At 40.3% G+C, this 24488-nt stretch overlaps 1 protein-coding gene across 1 annotated transcript in view; it reads right to left on the bottom strand.

The window, feature by feature from the left end:
- The window catches only part of LOC111855204 (connector enhancer of kinase suppressor of ras 2-like), a 42887-nt gene extending 23371 nt beyond the window's left edge, over positions 1–19516 (bottom strand). Inside the window, exons 1-9 of the mRNA XM_023834000.2 lie at positions 19408–19516; positions 19037–19113; positions 8455–8618; positions 5485–5687; positions 5262–5349; positions 3569–3610; positions 2587–2706; positions 2337–2396; positions 97–165 (exon numbers count right to left, since the gene is read on the bottom strand). Coding sequence (XP_023689768.2) covers positions 97–165; positions 2337–2396; positions 2587–2706; positions 3569–3610; positions 5262–5349; positions 5485–5687; positions 8455–8618; positions 19037–19113; positions 19408–19418 — 834 coding nt within the window. The 5' untranslated portion in view covers positions 19419–19516. The remainder of the gene's footprint in view (positions 1–96; positions 166–2336; positions 2397–2586; positions 2707–3568; positions 3611–5261; positions 5350–5484; positions 5688–8454; positions 8619–19036; positions 19114–19407) is intronic.
- Positions 19517–24488: the final 4972 nt, after the last annotated feature.

Below are 24488 nucleotides of genomic sequence, written 5' to 3' on the forward strand. Positions count from 1 at the left end.
ATCACCATATAGCCATCTATTGTGCTTATCAGGGTTTACCCTGCCCAGCAGGCCTGTTTATGATCTGTGGAAAAGGAACAAAAGCACTGGACTTACCACAGTTTGATAGTTGACCTGAATAACTTCATCGCCAGCATGAATCTTCTTGCACTGGTCAGCAGGAGACTAAATAAGAAGAGGGGACTCTTAGCCAATATAGTTCATTAGAGATTTACAAGTTCGGAAGCAAATTCTGAACCCACAGGCTGTATTTAAGAGGTTGTTGGTTACAGGAAATAATCCACTAGTTAAAGATTATTTTCTTAGGAAATCCCTCTAACTTCATCTTCAGTTCTGTGTGTTCTTGTCATATGCTGTGCTTATTACATTTCAATACTCAATAGAATTATTTAAAGTTTGCACAACAGATAGTGATTTCCCAAGTCATCCCTTTGTATTAATACTTCTCATATCTATCAACAATCAACCGTAAATCATGCTAATGAGTATATTTTATATGAGTATACTGTATATGCAAAAGTCACAAAAAACAAATTTCTAGGTTAATGATACAGTTGAAGCTTGTCTTATTTACACAACTTTCTAATCACAAATGATTTACCAAGATATGTCTGTTGTCTTATGCCTAATGATCATGGACCCTAAGCAGAATTAAAAGGGACTCCTCATTCTCCAAACAAACAAACACATACTGTGCTTTGAAAGCTCATTAATTAAAAGAAACAGGACCACTGCTGCCATCTGCAAACACACAGCCCTCCATGTCCTACTCTGCAATTTCCCAGTTGTCACCGACTATTAACTATACAGCCACTAATTAATGGTTCCCAATTTTCAGCACTAATTGGGTACTAAATCAAGGCAAGAACACAAAGAAAGTTTTGTTACAAACAATGAAACAAAAGTAAGCGGATATCGGAGAAAACTACAACTTTGTCTCCTATTTTCTCTTTCATCCATATAAAATTCAACAGTGTAGCAGTATTATGCTGAAGAACGATAATTATGAAATGTAACTGACATCTTGGGTTAACTAATTTGCATATTTCTAGAAACAGGCATGTTTGCTTAGTTACCATTTAACCATAGAATTTTCTTTCAGTGTTTTACGTAACATAGAGAGTAATGTAGTGCATGACATGCTCTTATAGCCTGAAGGTTGGGCCTCTGTTGTGGTACCAACAAACAAGGTATTAAAAATAATTTCTACCATAAAATTGCCAGCTTTGTCAATAAATAGCTGTCTTGATAAAGCACCCATTTGAAATGACTTTTGCATCTGACCATATTACAGGCAAAAATATTCTTCAGACATAAAACCATTTACACCTTTTTTCCCTTTCCTTGGTTACTGGAGATCAATCTCCATGGTTACCATGGTGTCATAGCAACAAGTGTTTCCATAAGAAAGACAAATGAAAAAAATCAGGAAAATTATGACTATTGTTGACAATTCATGTTAACACAGCAATTATATGGTTGGACAACGATAATGTACTGAAAATAACATTGTTATTTGTATTCTAACTGCTGGAATGCTAGGAACTAACAATTATACTAATCTATTTAAACTTCTACAACTACTGTGTATTGACTCTTATCCTTGAATGAATTATTTACAAACACAAGCTGGCTAAATAAACTCGAGATGGTGTTTCTAGAATATTAGACAAGCTTTGAATGATTTAACTGGGTGGAACATAGAAACTTCAGCTGTTAAATTAAGAAGGACCTTCCATCTTAATAATCCCATTGCAGAAGATGCACTTGTACATGTTAATTGCCGGTCACATAATACGCTTTTCACTTGGATAAGGAAGAGTAGCTGTGAGGATAAACCTCACTGAAGACACTTGTAGTACGATGCTGGGGGGGGGAGGGGGGACACATGTCATACAATGCACTGGATAGGTTTAGGATAAGCTCCACTAGGAAATGCACTGGTTAGGTTTAGGATGAGCTCCACTAGGAAATGCACTGGTTAGGTTTAGGATGAGCTCCACTAGGAAATGCACTGGTTAGGTTTAGGATGAGCTCCACTAGGAAATGCACTGAAACTACTGCTTGTTCTTGTTTGAAAGAACAAGAAGCCAGATTTTTTTTTCAATACCAATTTGTTCAGACTTCCTATCATGCTAAATTATCTGGAAAACCCATCATAATGACAAAATAATACTAGTAATCAAATAATGTAATATAAAGTGAAAATTACAAAATGAATTTAGAATCTGGTAAGGTTAAAAGTAGTGACCTCCAATGGTCAACCATTAATAGCCAAAAACTGAGTAAAGGTCCTGTGTTACTGTGTGATTGTGTGGGGACAGGAGATCACATACATTCTCAGTGGTTCCAGTGATTACATGAAGTCCATCGTAAGTCGATTTTATATACATCCCCTGGATGGACAGAGGGAGGAGGAGATAAAAGAGCAGTTTAAATATTTAAGCACCGTACTTGTTATGATACACTAGAATCGTGCAAAATAAAAATTTAACGCTAATAATTTAATGCTAACATTTTTCACGTACACTGCAATTCTGCTTACTTTGTCTGTAATGTGTTAATTGGTTTATAATGTTCACGTACCAGGCCTTCTGTGGGCATAGGGTTACTAAGGTAGATGATCTCTAGGTGGGCAGACTGCGAGACCAGGGAGTCAGAGGACAGCGAGATGATGTGCTCACAGACTCGGGATAATGTTTTACACTGTGGGTGCAGAGACAATCATAAAAGGTGGGTCTAGCTTATGGAAAAAATCTATAGCTATGGTATGTTTTAACATACAAGATAATTATGTTACTTTAAAATTATTTGACAAATTATATCCATAATGTTATTACACAATCACAGACCACATTTCAAGCACAATTCATGCAGATATGTTTAAATGCTAAATATATGCTGAAATAATAATAATAAAAAAAACATTTATGGCTTTAATAAGTCAGATAACAAATCCCACTGCAACCAGTGTAACTCTCCCCAACCCATCATACCACCATTGCTGGTAGTGACAGGTAGACATAGATTTTGTATTTAATACTCAGCCATACAAGTTATAGCATAATGGTCGCTGTACAAATGTGTGCAGCTTGCAATCAAGAGATTTTGTCCTGGGACAAATTGAGCATAAAAATACTGTTATACCATTTACTAAAATACTGAGCTCAAATGTGTAAAAATGTGTATCTCAAAAGGAAACACTCAGATAACAACAGCATTGTTCATTTTTTTCCAAACAGAATGTTCAAATCTTGGTATTTACAATCTGATAACTTTAAAAACAAGTATGTTTAAGGTATATGTTAAAAATAAATCATTCAAATAGTGCCCCCCCCACAGAATGACTTTTACACCTTTGAAAATATGTTCCAATGGAAAGAAATGATCTATTTCAGCAGTTGTACGGCTTATAAACCTTAATATAACTTAAACTCCCGTGTATGGATTCTGGTACTCTTCAGACTATAAATAAACATTCTGAGTCTCTGCCTGAGGCATAAAAACATAAATAAATAATCCTCGTAAATCAGAGTGTGTAAAGAAAAGGGATGGAGTAAGAACTCACCACATGAAGGATCTTGTTTTCCATCTCATACACAGTGCTGTCCTACAAGAGAAGAGAGGCGGCGGAGAGAGACGCCATGACATCAGCTGCAAGCGGCCATGTATTACAAGGTGACTTGACTAAATACTTAATACTGACACTTACAAGCTGTGATCCTAAGAGTTGGAGTACTAAATGTTATATAAAACATATCTCAATATAACTGTATTGCATTCTGTCATATCCCGCTCCGTCCGATCCTAATGTGTGCCACGCCCCCTCGTTAACCTCATGTGGAATCCCAGTGTTTTACAGCTGTTTTGATTTGTTGTCATTAGTTCAGTGTTTCCGTTTGTATCCCCAGTTCGGTCATTGACGTTGTGACGTTGTTGTTTTCGTGCTCTGTGTTTCTGACATTAAACTCCGTATTCCCCGATCCCTGGCTTCTGTTCGCCTGCTTCCCCGCTCCGTGCTACACACGCCGTGACACATTCTTTGTTGATTTCAGAACGGCAATAGCTACTAACACAGCCAGTACCTCCCTCCTACTGGTGGTGTAAAACAGGAACATATTCTGTGGAGGAGCTCTCGATAAAGGACCACAGGACAGGCTGCCAGCAGTCACCCTGGCACATGCTGTCACACCTACAGTAGCAGCTGGCAAGGGCATTTGCAAGACTGCAGCTTTCAGAAAGTGGTGGCACTTTGAGAAATTACACGAAACGTGTCAGGCATGCACTTCACAGCTGTTTCTTCACTACTAACTTCATTGTAGAGGCGACACTCTCAGTAGGATAATACCTGATTATTAAACAAAAAGAAACCCATCGTACGTTTCTTACCTATGTACAAATTCGAACATATACAAAGATTAGTAATTCAGGTATAATTATATAATATAAAAACCAAACAATTTCAACACAATTAAACAGCTGAAAGACAAATAGTCAAATACCTTGTTTTTCATCGTTTTTGGATGCAGCCTGACATTGTACTAAAGACCCGGCTATCCCTAGATTAGACACAAGTCCTACTTGTTTCTCAATAGGGTTGTAAAAATCTGGGCACAGTCACAGGCGGAGTAGAGGTGTGTAACTGCAGTAAGTACTTTCCACATCTTTTCCCAGAGATGCTGGAAACAGGATAATTCACGCGTCCAACAGAAGGTCTCGTATAAAAGCTTGACATTTATCCCAGTGTGTATGGTTGATTTTGTTTCAGTCATGAATAAAATATTAATTTAAGGCTAATGAGAACTTGTGAGAAGTATTCTGTAACACTCTCTATGAATGCCATGTCTGTAAGAATATATGAACACATTCATAACTCATTATAAACGCATTCATAAAGCATTATAAGCATGACTATAAATATATATAAAAATGAATAACACATTCTAGCCATGTTTATTATGCCTTTTGAATGTTCTATGAAGGCCTATAATGCACTATAGATACCATCATAATGCAGTATAAAGCATCCTTAATTCTTATACTAACCATTATAATACATTATGAAGGTATCTATAGTACATTATAGTTGAGAGCTTCACTAGAGCTTGTGAAGTATTATAATCAACACTATAATGCCTTATGTCAATAGCAGTTGCTGTAATGCTTTATTAATTTTTATACCAAATTATATCCATAATGCATTAAAAATACAGCTTCAAATAAAATTTTATGAAGTATTCTTCTGCAGTAGAGCATCTTACCTGTTGTACTATGGTAGTTAACTCCAGGCACAACTGGACAATGTGGTTTTTAAGGAGAGAGTACTCTGTCACAGTGACAAATGGGGATCTGAGAGAATAAAAATAAGGATCCTTTAAATAACAGATTAAACATTACAGCAGCAAAAACTGCAAAAAAAATGAAATTGAAAAATTTGGATCAAGCAACCATTGGGTGAGCCCAATAATACTAATTAGCCCTCACCTATCCAGCCAGGCAAGAAGATTCTTAGCAGCGCCAATAAGGTCCACCACAGAAGTGAGAAAGTCATTGGGTAGGCGTCTTGAAGCTCTGCCATCGTAGTGTCCACCCCGACGGCGACCTGTGATAAAGTTCTGTAGATTCTTGGCAAAAGCATTCAGCTTGTGAGACAATGTTCGCAGGTTTTCTGTTTCTAGCCCATAATTCTGAAAAACACATAAGAGGGATTCGTTTAGCTTTATCCGACAACTCCAAGCAAAGCTCTGATACTTCATTACTCAAAGTGTATTTTGGCTCAGTATAGTTTGAACGGAGAGAGTATTTCAATGAAAGGTCAGAAATATTTAAATGTTAAATAAACCCTTCACTGATGCAATAAATATGTGATCAAGCATAGCTTCACCAATCAAGTCACACAGAAAGACCCATCAGTGCATAGAGAGACTGTCCGAATGGGGTGATGAGCTGCAAAAGCAAACTATCAGTAGATTCATTAAGTCACGGCTTCATTCAGGCCCAATATACAAGAACACATAGCTAATCCACCTCTGTGGATACATGGGTATGTGGAAGAGAGTCAAATCTGGGAATTTGTTGTGGCAGGATGTGCAAACTGCAAACTTTATCCTTGGGGACTTAGGGGGATTTGCATCTCTTATTGTTTCAGATCCCATTGATGAATAGGTTCTACATTTTACTTGAATCTCCTTTGATTATTATTCATCCATAGTATTCATTAGTTCACCAGTAGTTATTAGTATTGCTGTATTGTTCATAGAAAAAAATGCATTTATCACGACAGTGTTGCATTCGTGAGGATAAACAAAGTGTTTATCCTCAAGATTTTGTAAAATTCAAATGACTTTAATCAGTTGCCCAACACCTTCAGACAAAAATTATAACTCTTCCAAATAATTTTAATTGATCAGCCAACCTGTAGGTCAGTAGTTCTCAACCCCCATTCTGTGGAACCCTGGAGTTTAGGGGAGGGGTTGTATAATTTCCCAAAGTGAACAATTTATTTTCCAGCCACACCTCCAAGGTAAAAGGAGCAGCTCATTTCCATCTTAAGTGGTAAATATCCCAAATCTGCTACGGATGCTGAGCAAATTATGTTAGCGTTTGCTCCAGAGGCACATGTATGTATTAATATGTGACTTATGTCATGTAGGTATTTTATCATCCAATATTGTTTAAAATGTTGAGGGACCATATGTAGGGTATAATAAATCAGCCTCTTTATGCAGTGGAGACATTTACTCAGCCCTTACTCTTCTTTGCCCCTCTTCAATAGGTTGCTAAGGCAACCTTGGGCCATGCCTTTTTAATAGTTCTCAGCCTGATATTTTCTTCATTCCTTCATGATTTATTGATTTTTTTCCCTCTCCACCTCATTCAAAATAGCATCCCTGCCTTCTAGCCCTAGAGATTCTTTTTTCTGTCTTGTTTAGCCTATAACTATTCGATAGACCATTATACTTGACACTAAGAAAATAGTTACATACTACATATGAAATCTCGTTCCTTCATGAAATCACTAGCTCGTTGGGCAAACAAACCAGTATATCCAATACACCAAATATACAGTAGATGACCTCATTGGTTGTGCATGGTGCAGTGGTAGGGGGAGTCTACAAAGATAAAATTTGGTTCCAGGGGGGAGGGGGATAGTAACAAAGTTGTTGACTGGGGGTACCCAACAATAAGATTTTTGAAAGTTGTTGGGGGGTGGCCTCCGGACGTGAAAATGTAGGACAAATCATGTCCTGTATTGGTTCAAAATGGAACACAGTATTTCATTATCCTATACAGGACGACTCCGTGAAACGAGGTTAAACAAGGTTAGTTGTGGTCCCTGGCCTTCAGCCTGGGTAAACCTGTGCATGAAAGCGTCCCTGGTTCTGTGCTGGTGGAACGGCTATTTCCAAATTGCTTTGTATTGAACCTGTCATTCTCTTTTCTCTTATGTGGATCAGGTGTCTCCAATCTTGAGCTGAGTACAGTGAGATCTACTTCCACAAAATATTTTTCCTCCAGTATTCTAATGCTGATGGGTGGAACAGGTTCCTCTTTATTGGCTTCTGTTTGGCAGGTTAAACCTGCATTTACTTTTGATTGGACGCCTTCCATAAGCCACATTCAATAGTATAAACACATCAAAGCAATACAGCAAACAGCATAACACAATCATATCTTTATAATTATAAATATGAAACTAATTAATGTCAGTTGCCCATTGTAATGGATGAGGGAATGTTGTTCCACTGAATACTACAATTTTTATTTAACAGATGCTTTTGCACAAAGTGGCATTCCTGTGAAGCATGTAAACATTTGGCATATCCTGGTATCTTACTGTTGAACTCAATGCTCTTCCCCCAGTTCATGCACATACAAGAATATAACCATTAATAATCAAATCTTTTTCACAATAAACACAATTGAAAGCAAGCATAAAACACAAGTGGAATATTCAGAAAGAGCAATTTTCTATTTTAAGATAAGAAAAATATATCTGTAGAAATAGTGGAAAAATGCAAGTGAAGAATTTTAAATTTAGAAGACTTGGATGAGTGATTGTTAAGGCATTTGTGACAACTTTGCCATTAACATAATATATATTTCGTGTAATATCATTCATTTTAATGTAGTCAATCCCTTGTGATGACCAGAAATAGTTTGGAAACAACTATGTATGAGCATGTAGTGTAAGGGGCCTTAAAGAAAGTGAAGAGAGATATAAAAGTCAAGTTTCACATTATGCTAGGTATGCAAGGCCACTTCTCCTTTATGCTTCGGTGATACAGAAACTCTGGCAAGCCGTCACTCGAAAGGGCGCCGCTGGGAAATCTCCAGGCCACGTGCACCAGAAGCCTTGCAAAAACTGGCATCAAAGAAAAGTGAGGCATGCATGTTTTTGAAACACTTTTGCAACTCGGGGTGACAGTGCGGCTATAGCTGTGAGCTACTCACTAGAGCACACAGCAGATCCACAGACTCCAGGATGAGTTCCTGATGCCCGATGCGGGTAACGCCGAGCTCTTCCAGCTCCTGGTGGGTGATGTGCAGCAGCTCTTCCCCACTGATCTGTTCCCTCTCAAAGTTCTTGATGTACTGCTGAAGGCAGTCATCCAAGCCTGGAGAGACAGGAGGAAAAGGGCCAAGCATGTTGTTCTTAGAAAATTTGAGTTAGGAAAACATTATTCCTACTTCAGCTGTAACTGTACTCGGGGCCGATCATGAGGGGGGAGAAAGGTGACGACCAGTAGGGGCTCAGACACTAGGGGGCCGCAGTGACACAATTTTTACCATGCCAGCTCAGTCAGGACCCAATATTAAGTATAGATTTAAATTAGCATAATAATCAAGCATACAGTGCACTCTGCAATTTATGCCAAATGCCTGTTACAGAAATCTGATTGGATGTGCCAGTGAATTTTAAATTAAGCGTCTGTGGTTTGGCTTCTTGTATTGGTTGAGTGTTCACTAGTTTTGCACTAAGGATTTGCAGACCCTAGACCCGTTTATATAGGTTAAACTCGTCTTGAACTAAAAAGAGTGTGTGTGTGTGTTTGTATATGTATGAATGTATGTATAAATTATCTCAAAATCTTGGATGCCTCAAAACTGCCACTGATTGTGTTGATAATGGCTTCACAATGAGTATCCAGGTAACCAGTTTCATGAGCAAATCACCCCACATGCCATCCCAGCTCTTCTGCAGCAGTTCCTAGAGACACAGAGTGCTTCTGGGTCGCTTCCAAATACTTTCTATGGGATTGAGGTTTGGAGACATCTTCACCAGATGGTTCTTGCCAGATTCTGAGGTGTGTTTTCCGTCATTATTATCCTGATGCAAAGGCAAGCCTTTTCAATGTGCTGGTTTCGATTATGATGTATTTGGTAAAAAATCACCAGTTCTCTCATCAGCAAAGCAACCTTAGACCACAGTGCGGCCTCCTACTTGCTTAACGGTATGAACTATATCGTGATTGGACCAAAATATTCCTAATTTTGTCAAATTGTAATTCCACTCCTGTTGGTAAAAAGCCATATAGAGTTTAAAGCACATACAATGATGGTTTCCAGCAGGTGTACTCAAACTTTTGATTGGCACTATGCATGTACTGTATAATATTTCTTGGAACTGGCAAATCACTTTTCACCCTGAGGACAATGTTCCTTCCTCTCTAGGGAGAAAAAATGTAGAACACGGTCAGAACAAAAAGCACCATTTTTTACCTTTGATGGTATAATTACTTTTCACGTGGTCCCTTTATTTTGTGGTTTTCCCCTTTGTGTTCTGTTTTTATTAATAAACCCTATTTTTGTGAGCTGCCCTGTGGATCGTCCATATTTCTCCTCCTTCGTCATGCCCCACTGTTGCACAAGCTTCTTGTCTCCCCTCTTCACCCTACCATCTGACACAATATCATTGTCCAGCTTGGACCACCAATGTCACTGCCAACTCTTAAGACCCAGTCTGGGTTCACTGCCTCACATGATAATTGCTATGGTGACATAAGAACATAAGAAACTTGATGTGGAGAGGAGGCCATACGGCCCATCAGGCTTGTTTGGGGAGAACTTAACTAATAGATCAGAGTTGTTAAAATCTTAGCTAGCTCTGATTTAAAGGAATCCAGAGTTTTAGCTTCCGCTACACTAGCAGGAAGACTATTCCATACTCTAACTACACGCTGTGTAAAGAAGTGTTTTCTCAAATTCAGTTTAAAATGTTCTCCCGCTAATTTCCACCTATGGCCACGAGTTCTAGTATTTAATCATGTCCCCCCTCAGTCTCCTTTGCTCAAGTCTAAACAGATTCAGTTCCGCTAAGCTCTCCTCATAAGACATTCCTCTAAGACCAGGAATCATTCTCATAGCCCTCCGTTGCACCTTTTCTAAGGCAGCAATGTCCTTCCTAAGGTATGGTGACCAAACCTGCACACAGTATTCTATGTGGGGTCTTACCAAGGAATTATATAATCGTAGCATCACCTCCCTTGACTTAAACTCCACACACCTAGAGATGTAACCCAACATCCTATTGGCCTTTTTAATTGCTTCCCCACACTGGCGAGAGTGGGACATGGAAGCATCAACATACACACCGAGATCTTTCTCATAATCAGCTACCTTTATTTCAGTGGAACCCATAAAATATCTGTACTTCATATTTCTGCTCCCTGCATGGATTACCTTACATTTATCTATGTTAAATTTAATCTGCCAGGTATCAGCCCAGTTGCTAATTAAATCAAGGTCCTGTTGTAGCCTCTGTGCTGCTAGTTCAGTATCTGCAACACCACCCTCCTTGGTGTCGTCTGCAAATTTAACCAGTTTACTGTATGTACTGGTGTCCATATCATTAATGTAAATTAGGAACAATAGTGGTCCAAATCAAATTAATTTTAGAATATTAAGAAAATCATCTTGCGCTCCACAGTTTCAGAACTATGCACCTAATCCTGGGAAGTTTTCAAAAAATCCATCAGTTCTTTTCAGATTTACTGTGTGCACAAGATGGCTTATACTGTCACCCTTTCTGTCTGCTAGTGTCACTTAGCACTTCTGCTTCAATTTTGTCTTGAAATGAACTTAGGCGAAGATTTTCATTCATATAATGTTTCTGTGAAGTGAATATAATATCCATCAAAGATGTAATAGAGTTAATAAAGTAATAACATAAGATCAAATACAGTTATCAAGTTCACAGCGTAAAATATCTTCTGCTGTCACCCTTCCCTTTGCTGTCACTCAGCGGTATTGCTTCGATTTTTGTGCTATTTGTCTCATAATGTTATCAGGCCAGATCTTTACTCATACAATGTGATTACAAAGAAAATGATCCACCAAGTACTTTTTAAACTACTGTTGTATCAGGATCAAGTGTCTAATGCTTCCCTTCCCATTGCTATTGCTCTTTTGATATGATTTGTTTTAAAATTTGACCACTTCCCAATCATAACATATACAATGTATCTGCGAAGTTTGAAAAAAATCCGTCAAATATTTTCTGAGTTATTGCAGCAGCAGCAAACTGGTTCTAAAACTATATGTATTCCCTGTTCAGGGAATAAATTAAAAGAAAGTACTCTCAATAGCAGACGAAGCACTGCATGCCAATGAATTTGTGCTGATGCACAAAACAAAATTTGATATACAGCCAAGTAGTGAATGGCCAAAACCCAATCCTAGGTTTGTTTACCAGCAAAGCATAACCCACTAGAAATGAGTGTTGTAAATGTTTCATTTGTTGTCAACAGGGACATTTAATATCTGACTGAAAAATGTCTCACAAAAAGTGAGAAAACCTGCGGGTCTGGTCCAGAGGAACTGTGATCAGAGTAATACTCCTGAGTCACTGTGAGTGGTTGATGTCAGCTTGGGACTGCTTCTCCTTCTGGGTATAGTGTCACTTTCGGGAGGGGATAGTAACTATAAGACTATATTCTCGAGTAGCCAGATCATAAAAACAAATCTAGAGGGTGCCAAATAAATCTGTTACAGCATAGCATGTGCCAGTTAAACTGCAAAATTATTATTATGTGTCAAGCGGAATGGTCACAAAAATCAGGACAGCATATTCCACTCACAGACATTCTGAATTTGCAAAGAGGATCAGTGATCGCAAGTTAATGCTCACCCACAGAGAATGGTAGACATTTAACAGGGCAACTGCTAAACTCTACAAAACAACAGCTTCAGAATTACCACAGAACCGCATCATACCTTTGTGGCTCAGCATTGGCAGAAAAACTGCATGTTATAAGCTTCACAAAGCTGGAAATCATGGCAGGGCTGATGTTCAGAAACCAGTTTTATCCAAGGTCAATACACAAAGACGCATAACCTGGTGTAACGAGCATGAGACGTGCTGCCCTTAAGCAACAGAGAACAAGCAGTATAGGCTGATAAGCTACTGTCTAACCACCATGCAGGATTCTGCTTAAAAGGCCAAAGAATGTCTCTAACCCAGAGCGTGTGTTTACAACTCGTGATGAGAGAGACCCATAATGATATAGACAACCATACCCGGAGTCATCAGGTCCAGCGATCGCTGAGCATGGTCAGTTAGGAAAGCCATATTAATTATTTGATGTATCATATTGTGCAAACATCATTATCTTATGTTCCAATATTCCAGTGGTTCTCAATCCTGTTCACGGTGCCCCCCCCGTCAAAATGCTATCATTCCAATCCTACCTAAATCAGGCTTATATGGTCCTTATTAGGCTAATAATGAATGTGGCAGGTTGAAAGCAGTGCGGGTTGGAATGAGAACATTCTAGTTGGGAGGGGGGGCGCCAGCAACAGGATTGAGAATCACTGCGATATTCAGAGATGACACATACGATTCAGCATTGGATGTCCATAGTTGTCCTTATAAGTATAGACTGAGAAACTCATTTACACCTCCATTCCTCAATAACTGTTTTTTTTTTTTTTGGAGGTTATCTTCAGGATTCAGGTTCAGGATTAATACTTCAAGACAGAGTGAAGCTCTTCTTAAGGCAATGTGTGGACATGCTACTATTAGGTCCTAGATATTAATACATTGCTATGTTTCTAATATTTCGTGGAACCCTGGATGTCTGCTTAATCCTTTAAGCCTTGTTCTGGCTGGGATAATGAAGAGACTCAGGTGGCATAGGGATGAGAATATGAAATAGGGACAAATGACATAAGGGGAAATACATGAAAAACACAGCAAGGGCCAAAAGCAAAATTCAATATTACAAAACTGGTGAAACGATACAGTTAAAGCTCCCTGGTCCTGATGCAAGACACAACACATTCAAATGACATTAACTTTTTGGACCTCGTACAGTTTTCAATTGCCCTATAAATTAAAACTTTAATGCAGCCTGAAACTATTTTGCTTCCTACTCTCATACTTTATGGCTATTTATTAGTTTAAAAGAGAGTCATAAAGAGGAGCTACGGTCAGAGTAATTACACATGCAGTGCATTTCTGTGCGGAAATGATCAAAGTAGCAGAAAACTTAAACATGGCAGCAATTTGGCTTGGAAGATAATGACAATTATAACGAGCGCTGTGAATCATCAACCAGACTGCACAGTCAAATTTGTCTGTTGCGAGGCTCACCAGTGTTTGTGGCAAAATACCAAGTTCATGGTAAAATTGCATTTTCATCAAAATGTCCCTCAGAATTCAGCATGGTGATCACCCCTGATGAGTCGGATTTTCATCTTCTTCTTCTCATTATTATTATTATTATTATTATTATTATTATTATTCATCCGTTCATCCATTTTCTGTAACCATTTGCCCTATGCAGGGTCGCGGGGGGGTCGGTGCCTATCCCAGAGGCACCAATCCATCACAGGCATTATCGCTGATATCAACTTCGTCACAGGAATAAGAAAGTTGCGAATTTTCATTCCAAAAGCTAAATCGCTACTGCAAGGTTAGAGTAGAGGACCATGCAACGGTGTAAATATAGCTTTGGGGGTAAAATCAAGACCTGTAAACCATTGTGAAATGAAAAATCAAGTCAATGGTCCAAGACTACAGAAACCAAAATAAGAGAAACGGTCAAAGCACAGCTCACAGAGGAGGGGCTGCACTTCACAATAAGGTGAGAGTCCTTAGGGTTCACGTATGTGACCGGACCCCAGCATGGGAGCACACAGTCAGGGACCTGGATCATGATCACTAAATTCCTGCCCCCCCATACACACCCACCGCCTAATGCTCAGGCAGCTTTGGTGAGTGTTGGGGTGGGCGGGGGGGCGGAGCCTAGCTGTCTGTCTCCAGGATGCTGCATATCAGCCGAAGTACATTTGCGTCTGTCATTTTCTGCTGCTGTTGATCCAAAAAACTCCTGCACAACACATGTCAAATGTGCATAATTCTTGGGCCTGGTCCCCTGCCCCCACCCCCCAGGACAGTTGCCCTCCCAAGACAGTGGAATACAGAGACGTCTGGAAGCTCTAGAGGACATCCACACAGTCCTCTGAAAGAAGGATAGAAGTACGTTTGCACCAGTATTTTCAGTAGATGTTCAAAATATATATGATCATCTTTGGTTTGTTTTTTAGCTTAAGGCTTAAACAAGCACTTATTTGTATTCATTTATCATAACCGAGTAGCCCAGCCACTGGTCAGTTCATTCACCCTACTTGTCTTCTTCAGGGTCTGGAGCCTATGCTGGAAGCTATGGACACAAGGCAGGGGAATAACCCAGGATGGGACACAAACCCATTTCAGGGCACATACACAGACAGACAATCTGATAAATCCATTTCACCTTAGTATATGTTTCAGGAGGGCTGGGAGGAAACTGGAGGAAGCCGCATGACATCACAGGGAGAAGATACACACTCCACAGCAATGGAGCTCTGACGTCGACAGATACCCAGGTGCCAAAGATGTGAGGCAACAGGGCGAACCACTGCAACCACTGCAACCACTGTAACCACTGTGCCACCTCGCCATGCCTCTACAGTTAGATTTTGAAAAAACAGCCTTTTTAAATGTGTGTGTTTTAGCTGTATCAGAATAATTGGTGTATTTTGCAAATATTAGGGAAATAAAAATGAAGTATGAAGCAAGAGTCTGTTCCTGTCCACAACCAGGCCAGAGGATGAGACAGCAAGGGTCACGAGGATAGGCTGCTGGCTGCTGCCCACACTAGATACACCATACAGATCCACACTAACGCAGTGAAGCAGGGTTTTAGGCTGCACTCAGGCTAGGTGATCTGTACCACACCGGAGCACATTTCGACACCCAAAATGTAGTTCATTTATCTAGTGTGATCGCTCCACTAAACCATGCAGTGGGTCTGGGCACAGTTCAGTTGGACTGAGACACGGTACGCATGAGCACGGAGCACTGACATGACATCAATGGTGCTACTAGGACACACATATACGCTATAGATGGCCTGGACCCGGAAGGAACAGATCGGGAAGGCTGCACAGATTGGGTAGCATTAAACATTTAATACACATGGTGGCAAAGGGATCAATTTGGTTTGCAGCAGAGGTGCAGTATTTGCTGGACATAAGGTCTTGTGAGAGTATCCAGCATCACCTCAATGCAACACAAAAAATATCTTATTAGATATATTTGCATGTGCAGCACTGCACCATTAAATGAAAATCGCTACGTTTCATACTTGATAAATTTCTAAGCAGGTTGAGTGGTCCCACAATCTTTCAAGACACAAGAAAGGCATCTAGACTCTTCTCTGTTTCAGCACCTATATGGTGAAATGAACTTCCCCTAGATGTCCGACCAGCTGAGCCATTGGGTGCCTTCAAACGACGACTAAAAACCTACCTCTTTCGGAAGTACTTGGAGTAGCACTTTCAGGATTTTATATTAGTATTTTATATATATTAGTATTACTTGCCAGAGGTTTTCTAGAGTGATAGTATTCTTAGCTGGGTTCTACTGAACCAGTATCTGTTACGGAGCCGTGGCATGGTGTAGGTGGGGAAATGGGGTGATGATCCACTTGTGGCTCAGAGACTAACAAGGGTTTATTGAAATGAGCAAAGAACAGTGGGGATATGCACAAAGAAACAGGATCACAAGGGATCAAAAGAAAATATGGAAACCAAGAGTTAACAAGTAACAAAGGTGGGGAGCAGGTGACACCAGGAACAGAACTAAGCAAACAGGCAGAGTAACATTAACACAGCACAGTCACCTAATTTTAAAATAAATAAATATTACAGTATTTTAAAATATGACTCACTGCAGAACAGAGTAGGACAGGCACTTAAATACACAGAAAACTGGGGCAAACAAGGAACAGATATAAGACAATCAATTAACCAATCAACAAACACTGGTGCAAGAAACAGGCAACAGGTGGAACCTGAGGGCAAGTCCAAATCCTGTAGGTGTGAAAGGTGCTGTGACTGGCAATGAGTGCGGCGATGAGCCCCAGCCAATGAGAGCGCAAGACACGGAGTGAGGCGAAACCCGAGGGAGATTTACAATGGTGTAAAAAGGTCTGTTTGTTTACAAACTGTTCTTAGTGTTCAGGGATACACACATACGCGTGCAAGGGTCATCTTAGAGAGAAGTACCTTCCTGAGACTAAACCGAGATAAGTGAACTGTATCTAGTAAACAGAAGGAAAGACACATAAGCTTAACGTTTACCCCTAAATGCCACACTAATGTCTCTTTTTTTGTCGCTTCAGCAATTTTACTGCATTATGTACTTTCTGTTTTTGAAGAAGGGTTATTGTAAATTGTGAAGACAGGTTTTGCAAATGGTTAAATGGGTGTTTGATAGGTGTTTAGATGCCCTAATGACAAAACATATTACAGTATAAAATGGCCATACCGTTAAATTTGATGGGTATTTTATTGCCAAATAACAAAAATGAAATGGGTACAAGTGTGTGTTGTTGATGTATGTAGAAAATAAATATGACCTGTGAAGGAAATGATTGTATTGCAATTTTTCTAATAAACTTTAGGCATTCGTTTTTATATATGAAAGTATGGTAAGTCAGTGACTAAATGACGACTAAAAACCTACCTCTTTCGGAAGTAATTGGAGTAGCACTTACAGGATTTTATATTAGTATTTTATATATATTAGTATTACTTGCCAACAGAGGTTTTCTAGAGTGCAAAACACCAACAGGTTCTAGAAGAAAACTAGTTTTATTCAACCAGGAAGTTGATGATGCAAAAATGGTTCACCATTCAACATGATGGTGACCCAAAGAGTACTGCGACAGAATCTGTCAGTACAAGGACAAAAAGAGCCCTTGAGTGACCTTGTTAGAGCCTGGACCGTCTAACCAACTACATGTATAGGTTGAAAGCTCATCGTGGTCACCAAGCAGTTTAACTGAGCTGGAAACCTATATAGATGTGATCCTGTAAATGTTTCTTCTTCTAGATGTGCAAAGTCAGCAGAAATGTACCCAAGCAAGCTGTCTGGGGTGCAGACAGTAAAAGTGATCCAATTTTTAATAAGTGCTCTGTGAGCTACTAATTTTTTCCTTGCAGGCTACTAATAGCTCACAGTCAATGTGTTAGCAACCACTTCTCCAGGCTGTAATTCCAATATTGACCCTGATGGAATGTCTTTTTAATACAAACCACAGTTCATGTTATTTTTTTTTTCCTTCCAGATATTTTATGTTCCTTGTCCAGTTGGATATTGCAAGATATGGTGTCCAAATAAACATGATCACTTCAGTTGTTGCGTGTTTTGGATTATAGAGCAAAAATAGTCAACATTTTGAAGGGGGGTGATGATTTTCTATGCCCACTACAGGTGTTTCAACAAGTGTGTTATGCAGGGCTGCCAACTCTCATGCATCTGGCATGACACTTGTGCTTTCAGATGCTTAGGCAAGAAATCATATGGGAAATTTATAGTATTCCATTATAAACCCAAAATTAGCTATATCAAAAGTATTGGGGTAGTTTGCAAAACCTTCAGATTATTTACAAGATAATAAAACTCATCATCTAAGAGAAGCCAAAGTAAACCATGGTGATTATCCCTCTACAGCAATCGTTTTTATACAATATGAATTCCACCTTACCCTTTGACACATTTGCATTTTTTTTTGTTTAGACTATTTGGGATATATTCCTGCCTTACAATGCATTAAAGGATTCTCAGATGTAAAGTTTGTTGTTACAACCAAATCGTAAGATTTACTGCTATTCCACTGTTTTACCTGTGATTTTGTCTGTTTTGTTATGTTATGATGTTCAGCTTAGCAGACTATAGTACTGACATACAGGCATATCGAATGGAGACTTGTATAACAGAGGCAGTAATAGTGGATGCTAACGTGAGCTTCACCCAGATCAGTAACATAATACCTCCCATTACTGCATTCCTCTCACGTATAGTACTCTACTTGCATTTTACCTTTCCATTCTGGAAAAGTCCAGAGTCCAGACCGCAAATAAAAATGCGGGACAAATCTATACGTTTTATCTTTAAGGCCATTTTAATAAGGCGCCACTAGTGCTAGATGGGGCCAAATGGGAATTAATCTTACAGGAGGAAGCTGCGGGGAAACATGCAGGGAACATGAGAATGAGCTCGGGCAAGTAACTGGGTGAACCAGAGATGCAAGAAACCTCCGTAAATCTTTCAATATTAAGTTCGTATATTGGGTCAGCGAGCTCACATACATGCATACATACATACATAAAAAAGAAATTGTCAACCAAAATAATTGTTTAACCAAAAAGTAACCACATCTGGCCAAATGCTCAGGCTGTCTCTGAAGGAACAGGTCACTGAATAAACAAGGCACATCTGATTATACATTCTGCGTACAGCTCTCTGAAATAGCAAGCAATTCACAGCTACAGGCACCAAACCCACACATTAATGCAACAGCAACACTATTATTATTAATAATATAATGGTAATTATTATTAATATTATTATTATTATTATTTGACACGTCAGGCTCATAACCTTTTTTCGGAACGGAGAACTTATAATAACTTAGTATTCCGTAGACTTATCCAAATATGTCCCAAAATCCATAACAAGAAAAAAATGTTTTGAACGGATTACCTTTTATCCAGTCCATTACTTGTTTGGGTGTCCATTTACTTATAGGTTCCATTACCAGTGCCATGGTCGATGTCCCTCTTTTGAAACACAAGATTAGAGAAATTGGTTTTACTTGGCGTTAAAATGGATGCAAAAACATTCGCACATTTGTTCACATCACGACAAATAAAGCAAATTAATCTGCCAGAATCAAATCATTTTTTCCTGTCATACGACGGCGTAGTGCACGCGCGCTAACGCAGTTATTTATTACTATTATCATTTTCGTGCAAGCTATCGCTCCCTCGATTTCACTCTCTCGCTCAGCACCTAGGAAACCTCGTTGTAATACTGTAGAGAAACAGAGCGAGGCCCCCCCCCCCAGCCCTCACCGCTGCAGCATCACGCCAGCCGTCGTGGTATACTTCAAGAATGGTGCAATATATTACCCTGAGCTAAAAGACTTCTACACGAAGAACAGACTACAAGAACAGATGATTGCTAAAATATCTAAGATATCACATTTTATGATGATCATGATGATGAATTGTCGCAGAATCTACCCTAATAATAATAATAATCTCGTTGTGGTTATTGTTATTGATGATGATATGCTAGATAGTGCTACAAAATATAAAGTCTTTGTATTTCGATGAGTTCTTAAGCATCTTTATCAAATCATTAGACTGGTAACTGTGTAGTCATGTAAGCTGCATAATAAGGGTGACGGTAGTATGTTTGTGCAGGTCAGAAGGAAGAGGACTGAACTTCTAAATAATCCTAATAAATAGTGTTGTTAAAAATGCAGTTTTAAGCAGTTGAAATGTATTTTCAAATTATATTTTGTCTCAAGCAGCAGAATTGTGCAGAAATACACACTAAAAATCCTAGCTGCATTACTATATAATTGATGCCGGGAGTGCAGCTAACAGCGGCCTCTGCTGGTTGGATTTTTAGCGCAATTCAAGTGGAACTTCAAGTATAAATGTCAAAGTTTGGAGAAACGCCTGCAGCAACCGAAGCAGGATGCCAGTCCATTACAGTACACACACACCCACTGGCTGTGGGCAATTCAGAGACACAGTTCACCTAACTGCATGTCTGTGGGGTACCAGGAGGAAGTCGGCATGCAAATTCTGCACACACACACACACAGCCGTCTTATGGACTCAGCACAGATGCACAGACACACACACACAGCCGTCTTATGGACTCAGCACAGACACACACACACACAGCCGTCTTATGGACTCAGCACAGACACACACACACAGCCGTCTTATGGACTCAGCACACACACACACACACAGCCGTCTTATGGACTCAGCACAGATGCACAGACACACACACACAGCCGTCTTATGGACTCAGCACAGACACACACACACACAGCCGTCTTATGGACTCAGCACAGACACACACACACACAGCCGTCTTATGGACTCAGCACAGACACACACACACACAGCCGTCTTATGGACTCAGCACAGACACACACACACACAGCCGTCTTATGGACTCAGCACAGACACACACACACACACACAGCCGTCTTATGGACTCAGCACAGATGCACAGACACACACACACAGCCGTCTTATGGACTCAGCACAGACACACACACACACAGCCGTCTTATGGACTCAGCACAGACACACACACACACAGCCGTCTTATGGACTCAGCACAGACACACACACACACAGCCGTCTTATGGACTCAGCACAGACACACACACACACAGCCGTCTTATGGACTCAGCACAGACACACACACACACACACAGCCGTCTTATGGACTCAGCACAGACACACACACACAGCCATCTTATGGACTCAGCACAGACACACACACACACAGCCGTCTTATGGACTCAGCACAGACACACACACACACAGCCGTCTTATGGACTCAGCACAGACACACACACACACAGCCGTCTTATGGACTCAGCACAGACACACACACACACACACAGCCGTCTTATGGACTCAGCACAGATGCACAGACACACACACACAGCCGTCTTATGGACTCAGCACAGACACACACACACACAGCCGTCTTATGGACTCAGCACAGACACACACACACACAGCCGTCTTATGGACTCAGCACAGACACACACACACACAGCCGTCTTATGGACTCAGCACAGACACACACACACACACACAGCCGTCTTATGGACTCAGCACAGACACACACACACAGCCATCTTATGGACTCAGCACAGACACACACACACACAGCCGTCTTATGGACTCAGCACAGACACACACACACACAGCCGTCTTATGGACTCAGCACAGACACACACACACAGCTGTCTTATGGACTCAGCACAGACACACACACACACACACAGCCGTCTTATGGACTCAGCACAGATGCACAGACACACACACACAGCCGTCTTATGGACTCAGCACAGACACACACACACACAGCCGTCTTATGGACTCAGCACAGACACACACACACACAGCCGTCTTATGGACTCAGCACAGATGCACAGACACACACACACAGCCGTCTTATGGACTCAGCACAGACACACACACACACAGCCGTCTTATGGACTCAGCACAGACACACACACACAGCCGTCTTATGGACTCAGCACAGACACACACACACACACACAGCCGTCTTATGGACTCAGCACAGACACACACACACAGCCGTCTTATGGACTCAGCACAGACACACACACACAGCCGTCTTATGGACTCAGCACAGATGCACACACACACACAGCCGTCTTATGGACTCAGCACAGACACACACACACAGCCGTCTTATGGATTCAGCACAGACACATATATGCGCTATTTGCAGGTCATGTTCATTTGACATCATCCAACTAGGACCTCCAAAATGTAACTTTGGAGCAGAAGGGGAGAGAATCAGAAGGTCCAGATTCAAAGCTGTGGTGAATTGCTCCTTTCAGATAAGAGCGAGAGTCTACACATAGTGAAGGAGTTTTAGTACCTTGGGATCCAGTTTAGGTAAGTGAAGGTAAAACCTGAGATTGACAGGTCGGTTGGTTTAGCGGCTGCAATTTTAGGTGTAATAAGCAGATCTGTGGTTAGATCCAGTGAGGCTCATAGGCAGTCTAAGTCGCCATCTTCACTCATGGCCGTTGGTCATTGATAATTACAGAATGAAACAAGGTCGTGAATAAAATCAGCAAAAATATTTTTTCTCCCCAAGGATTCCAAGCTCACTCTGCATGATGGATGGATGGTACTGAGTAACTTGTAGCTCACTTCACTTTCCTTCACGTGTACAAACATGACATGAATAATAATAATTTGTACTCCAGAAAGCTATGTGTGGTGTAGAAGCTGGTGAAATTCGAAATATGCCACAGTATGTATTTGACCTAGACTACAGTCCTAGGACAATACAAAGTAGAATAGTACTCTTATTTCAGGTGGCGAGTTAAGGATCACTAACAGGAAATTCTGGGCCCTCCTGACAAAATGAAAAATAGTTGGAGAACTGAAGGATGCACTAGGGGACAGATCAACTCCTTTGATCATCAGTTATGACAGTTCAATTATGTTTATGGTGTGTGTGTTTGTGGGTATACCTTACCTTATGGGGACACAATGTCCCCACAACATGATGAATACCCGAATTTCCTGGTACCCATAAGGGAAAACTCAATTTAATAAAAATCTGTGACTGCAATGAAAAAACTTTAAAAAATCCTGTATTTTGCTTGGTTACTTATGGTTATGGTTAGGGCTGGGTAGAGGCTAAGAGTGTCATAGTTAGCGTTAGCAATTTCCCATAGAAATGAAAGAGTGGTCCCCATAAAGATGTTTACCTGACTGTGTGTGTGTGGATGTTTATATTACATTGTGGGGACCTTTTTTCAGGTCCCTACAAAGATCTGTGAATGCAATCAAAAAACTAAAAATACCAAAAGTCTCATATTTTGTCTGGTTATTTATTGGTTAGATTAGGGCTGGGTAGGGGTTAAGGTCGTCATGTTGGGATTAGAGTTTTTCCTAATAGAAATGAATGGAGGGTCCCCACAAAAATATAATTACAAACCTGTGTTTATGTGTGTGTGTGTGCGCGCATGTGTGTGTGTGTGTGCGTGTGTGTATATAGCACTGAATTTATCTATTTTAATATGCATATTTTACAGGAGAACAAAGTCCCCATTACCCTCATTAAAGCTATTCTGCCATGAACTTCAGCAAAGAAAAATAGATTCATTTAAATGTATTATGCAAACTTTGAATACATGGAAAGAGAAACATACACTTTATTAGGAACACCTGCGCACCTGCAAATATCTAATCAGCAACAGCCCAACGCATCATATCATGCAGATACGGGTCAGGAGGTCTGAATGGGGAAAAACATAGTAGGTTGTGGCAGATAGGGTGGATTGACAAGCTGCTGATCTCTGGTGATTTTCACAGAAATAGTCTCTAGAGTTTATGCAGAAAGGTGTGAAAACCCAGTGAGTGGCAATTCTGTGGGTAGAAACACCTTGTTGATTTATAACATCTTATGAACACTTCTTGATAAAAAAAAATAAGACACAAACTTGGTTGGCAATCATGGGCTCCTGTCAGCAGCTTTCTGAGAATCAGAAAGTTTAGATAACTGACTCTTACAAAGCAGTGAGAGGATAAAAAAGAGAACTAAATGCATCCTGCTTGCGGATTTCAATGACCAAAATAAACAAATTTAAGTTAAGTGGAACTGTTCAAGTCAAGGAAAGATTTGGAATATTAAGAAGAATCTCTGATAGAAGCATTTGGAGACTGATCAAAACCCCTATATCAGTACAGGAGACTCACTGAAAGATTTGGTTGACACAGGTGTAGCAATGCATTGTTCCACTGCGCAAAAACATGGTATGCAGGGAAGAGTCATCAAACGAAAACACTCTCATCACAAAAGGCAACAAAGTTGGAAACACAACATTTAAATTATCCATCCTTTTCAGATCAAGTCCTCTGGTCTCATGGAGTTAAAATTTGGCACAAAAGATGTGTCTGCAGCAAAAAGAAAAGAAGAATTATGTTATGAACAGGGGTATATCTACTGAAGTCTACTGTCCTCAACACCATACAGCCAGCATTGTTACAAAGCAGAAACTTTGTCTCGTGCATGTGGACACATCCATTGTCTCCTGCATTGTGGATTACGTGACGGGCAGGCCGCAGTTTGTGAGACTCCACGCCTGTGTCTCTGACACGGCTGTGAGCAGCCCAGGGGACGGTTTTGTCTCCCTTCCGTTGCCCTGTATACCCTGAAATTTTCTGATGATGCAGCCATAATTGGTTGCATCAGGGAAGGTCAGGAGTGGGAATGCAGAAACCTGGTGAAGGACTTCAATGGATGGTGCAACTCAACATTGGGAAGACCTAAGAGAGGGTGGTAGATATCAGGAGATCAAAAAAACCCTGTCTTCAGTCACACTTGATGGAGAGGATGTGGA

The sequence above is a fragment of the Paramormyrops kingsleyae genome, chromosome 18 (genome assembly GCF_048594095.1).
Source record: "Paramormyrops kingsleyae isolate MSU_618 chromosome 18, PKINGS_0.4, whole genome shotgun sequence".
Taxonomy (NCBI): Eukaryota; Metazoa; Chordata; class Actinopteri; order Osteoglossiformes; family Mormyridae; genus Paramormyrops; species Paramormyrops kingsleyae.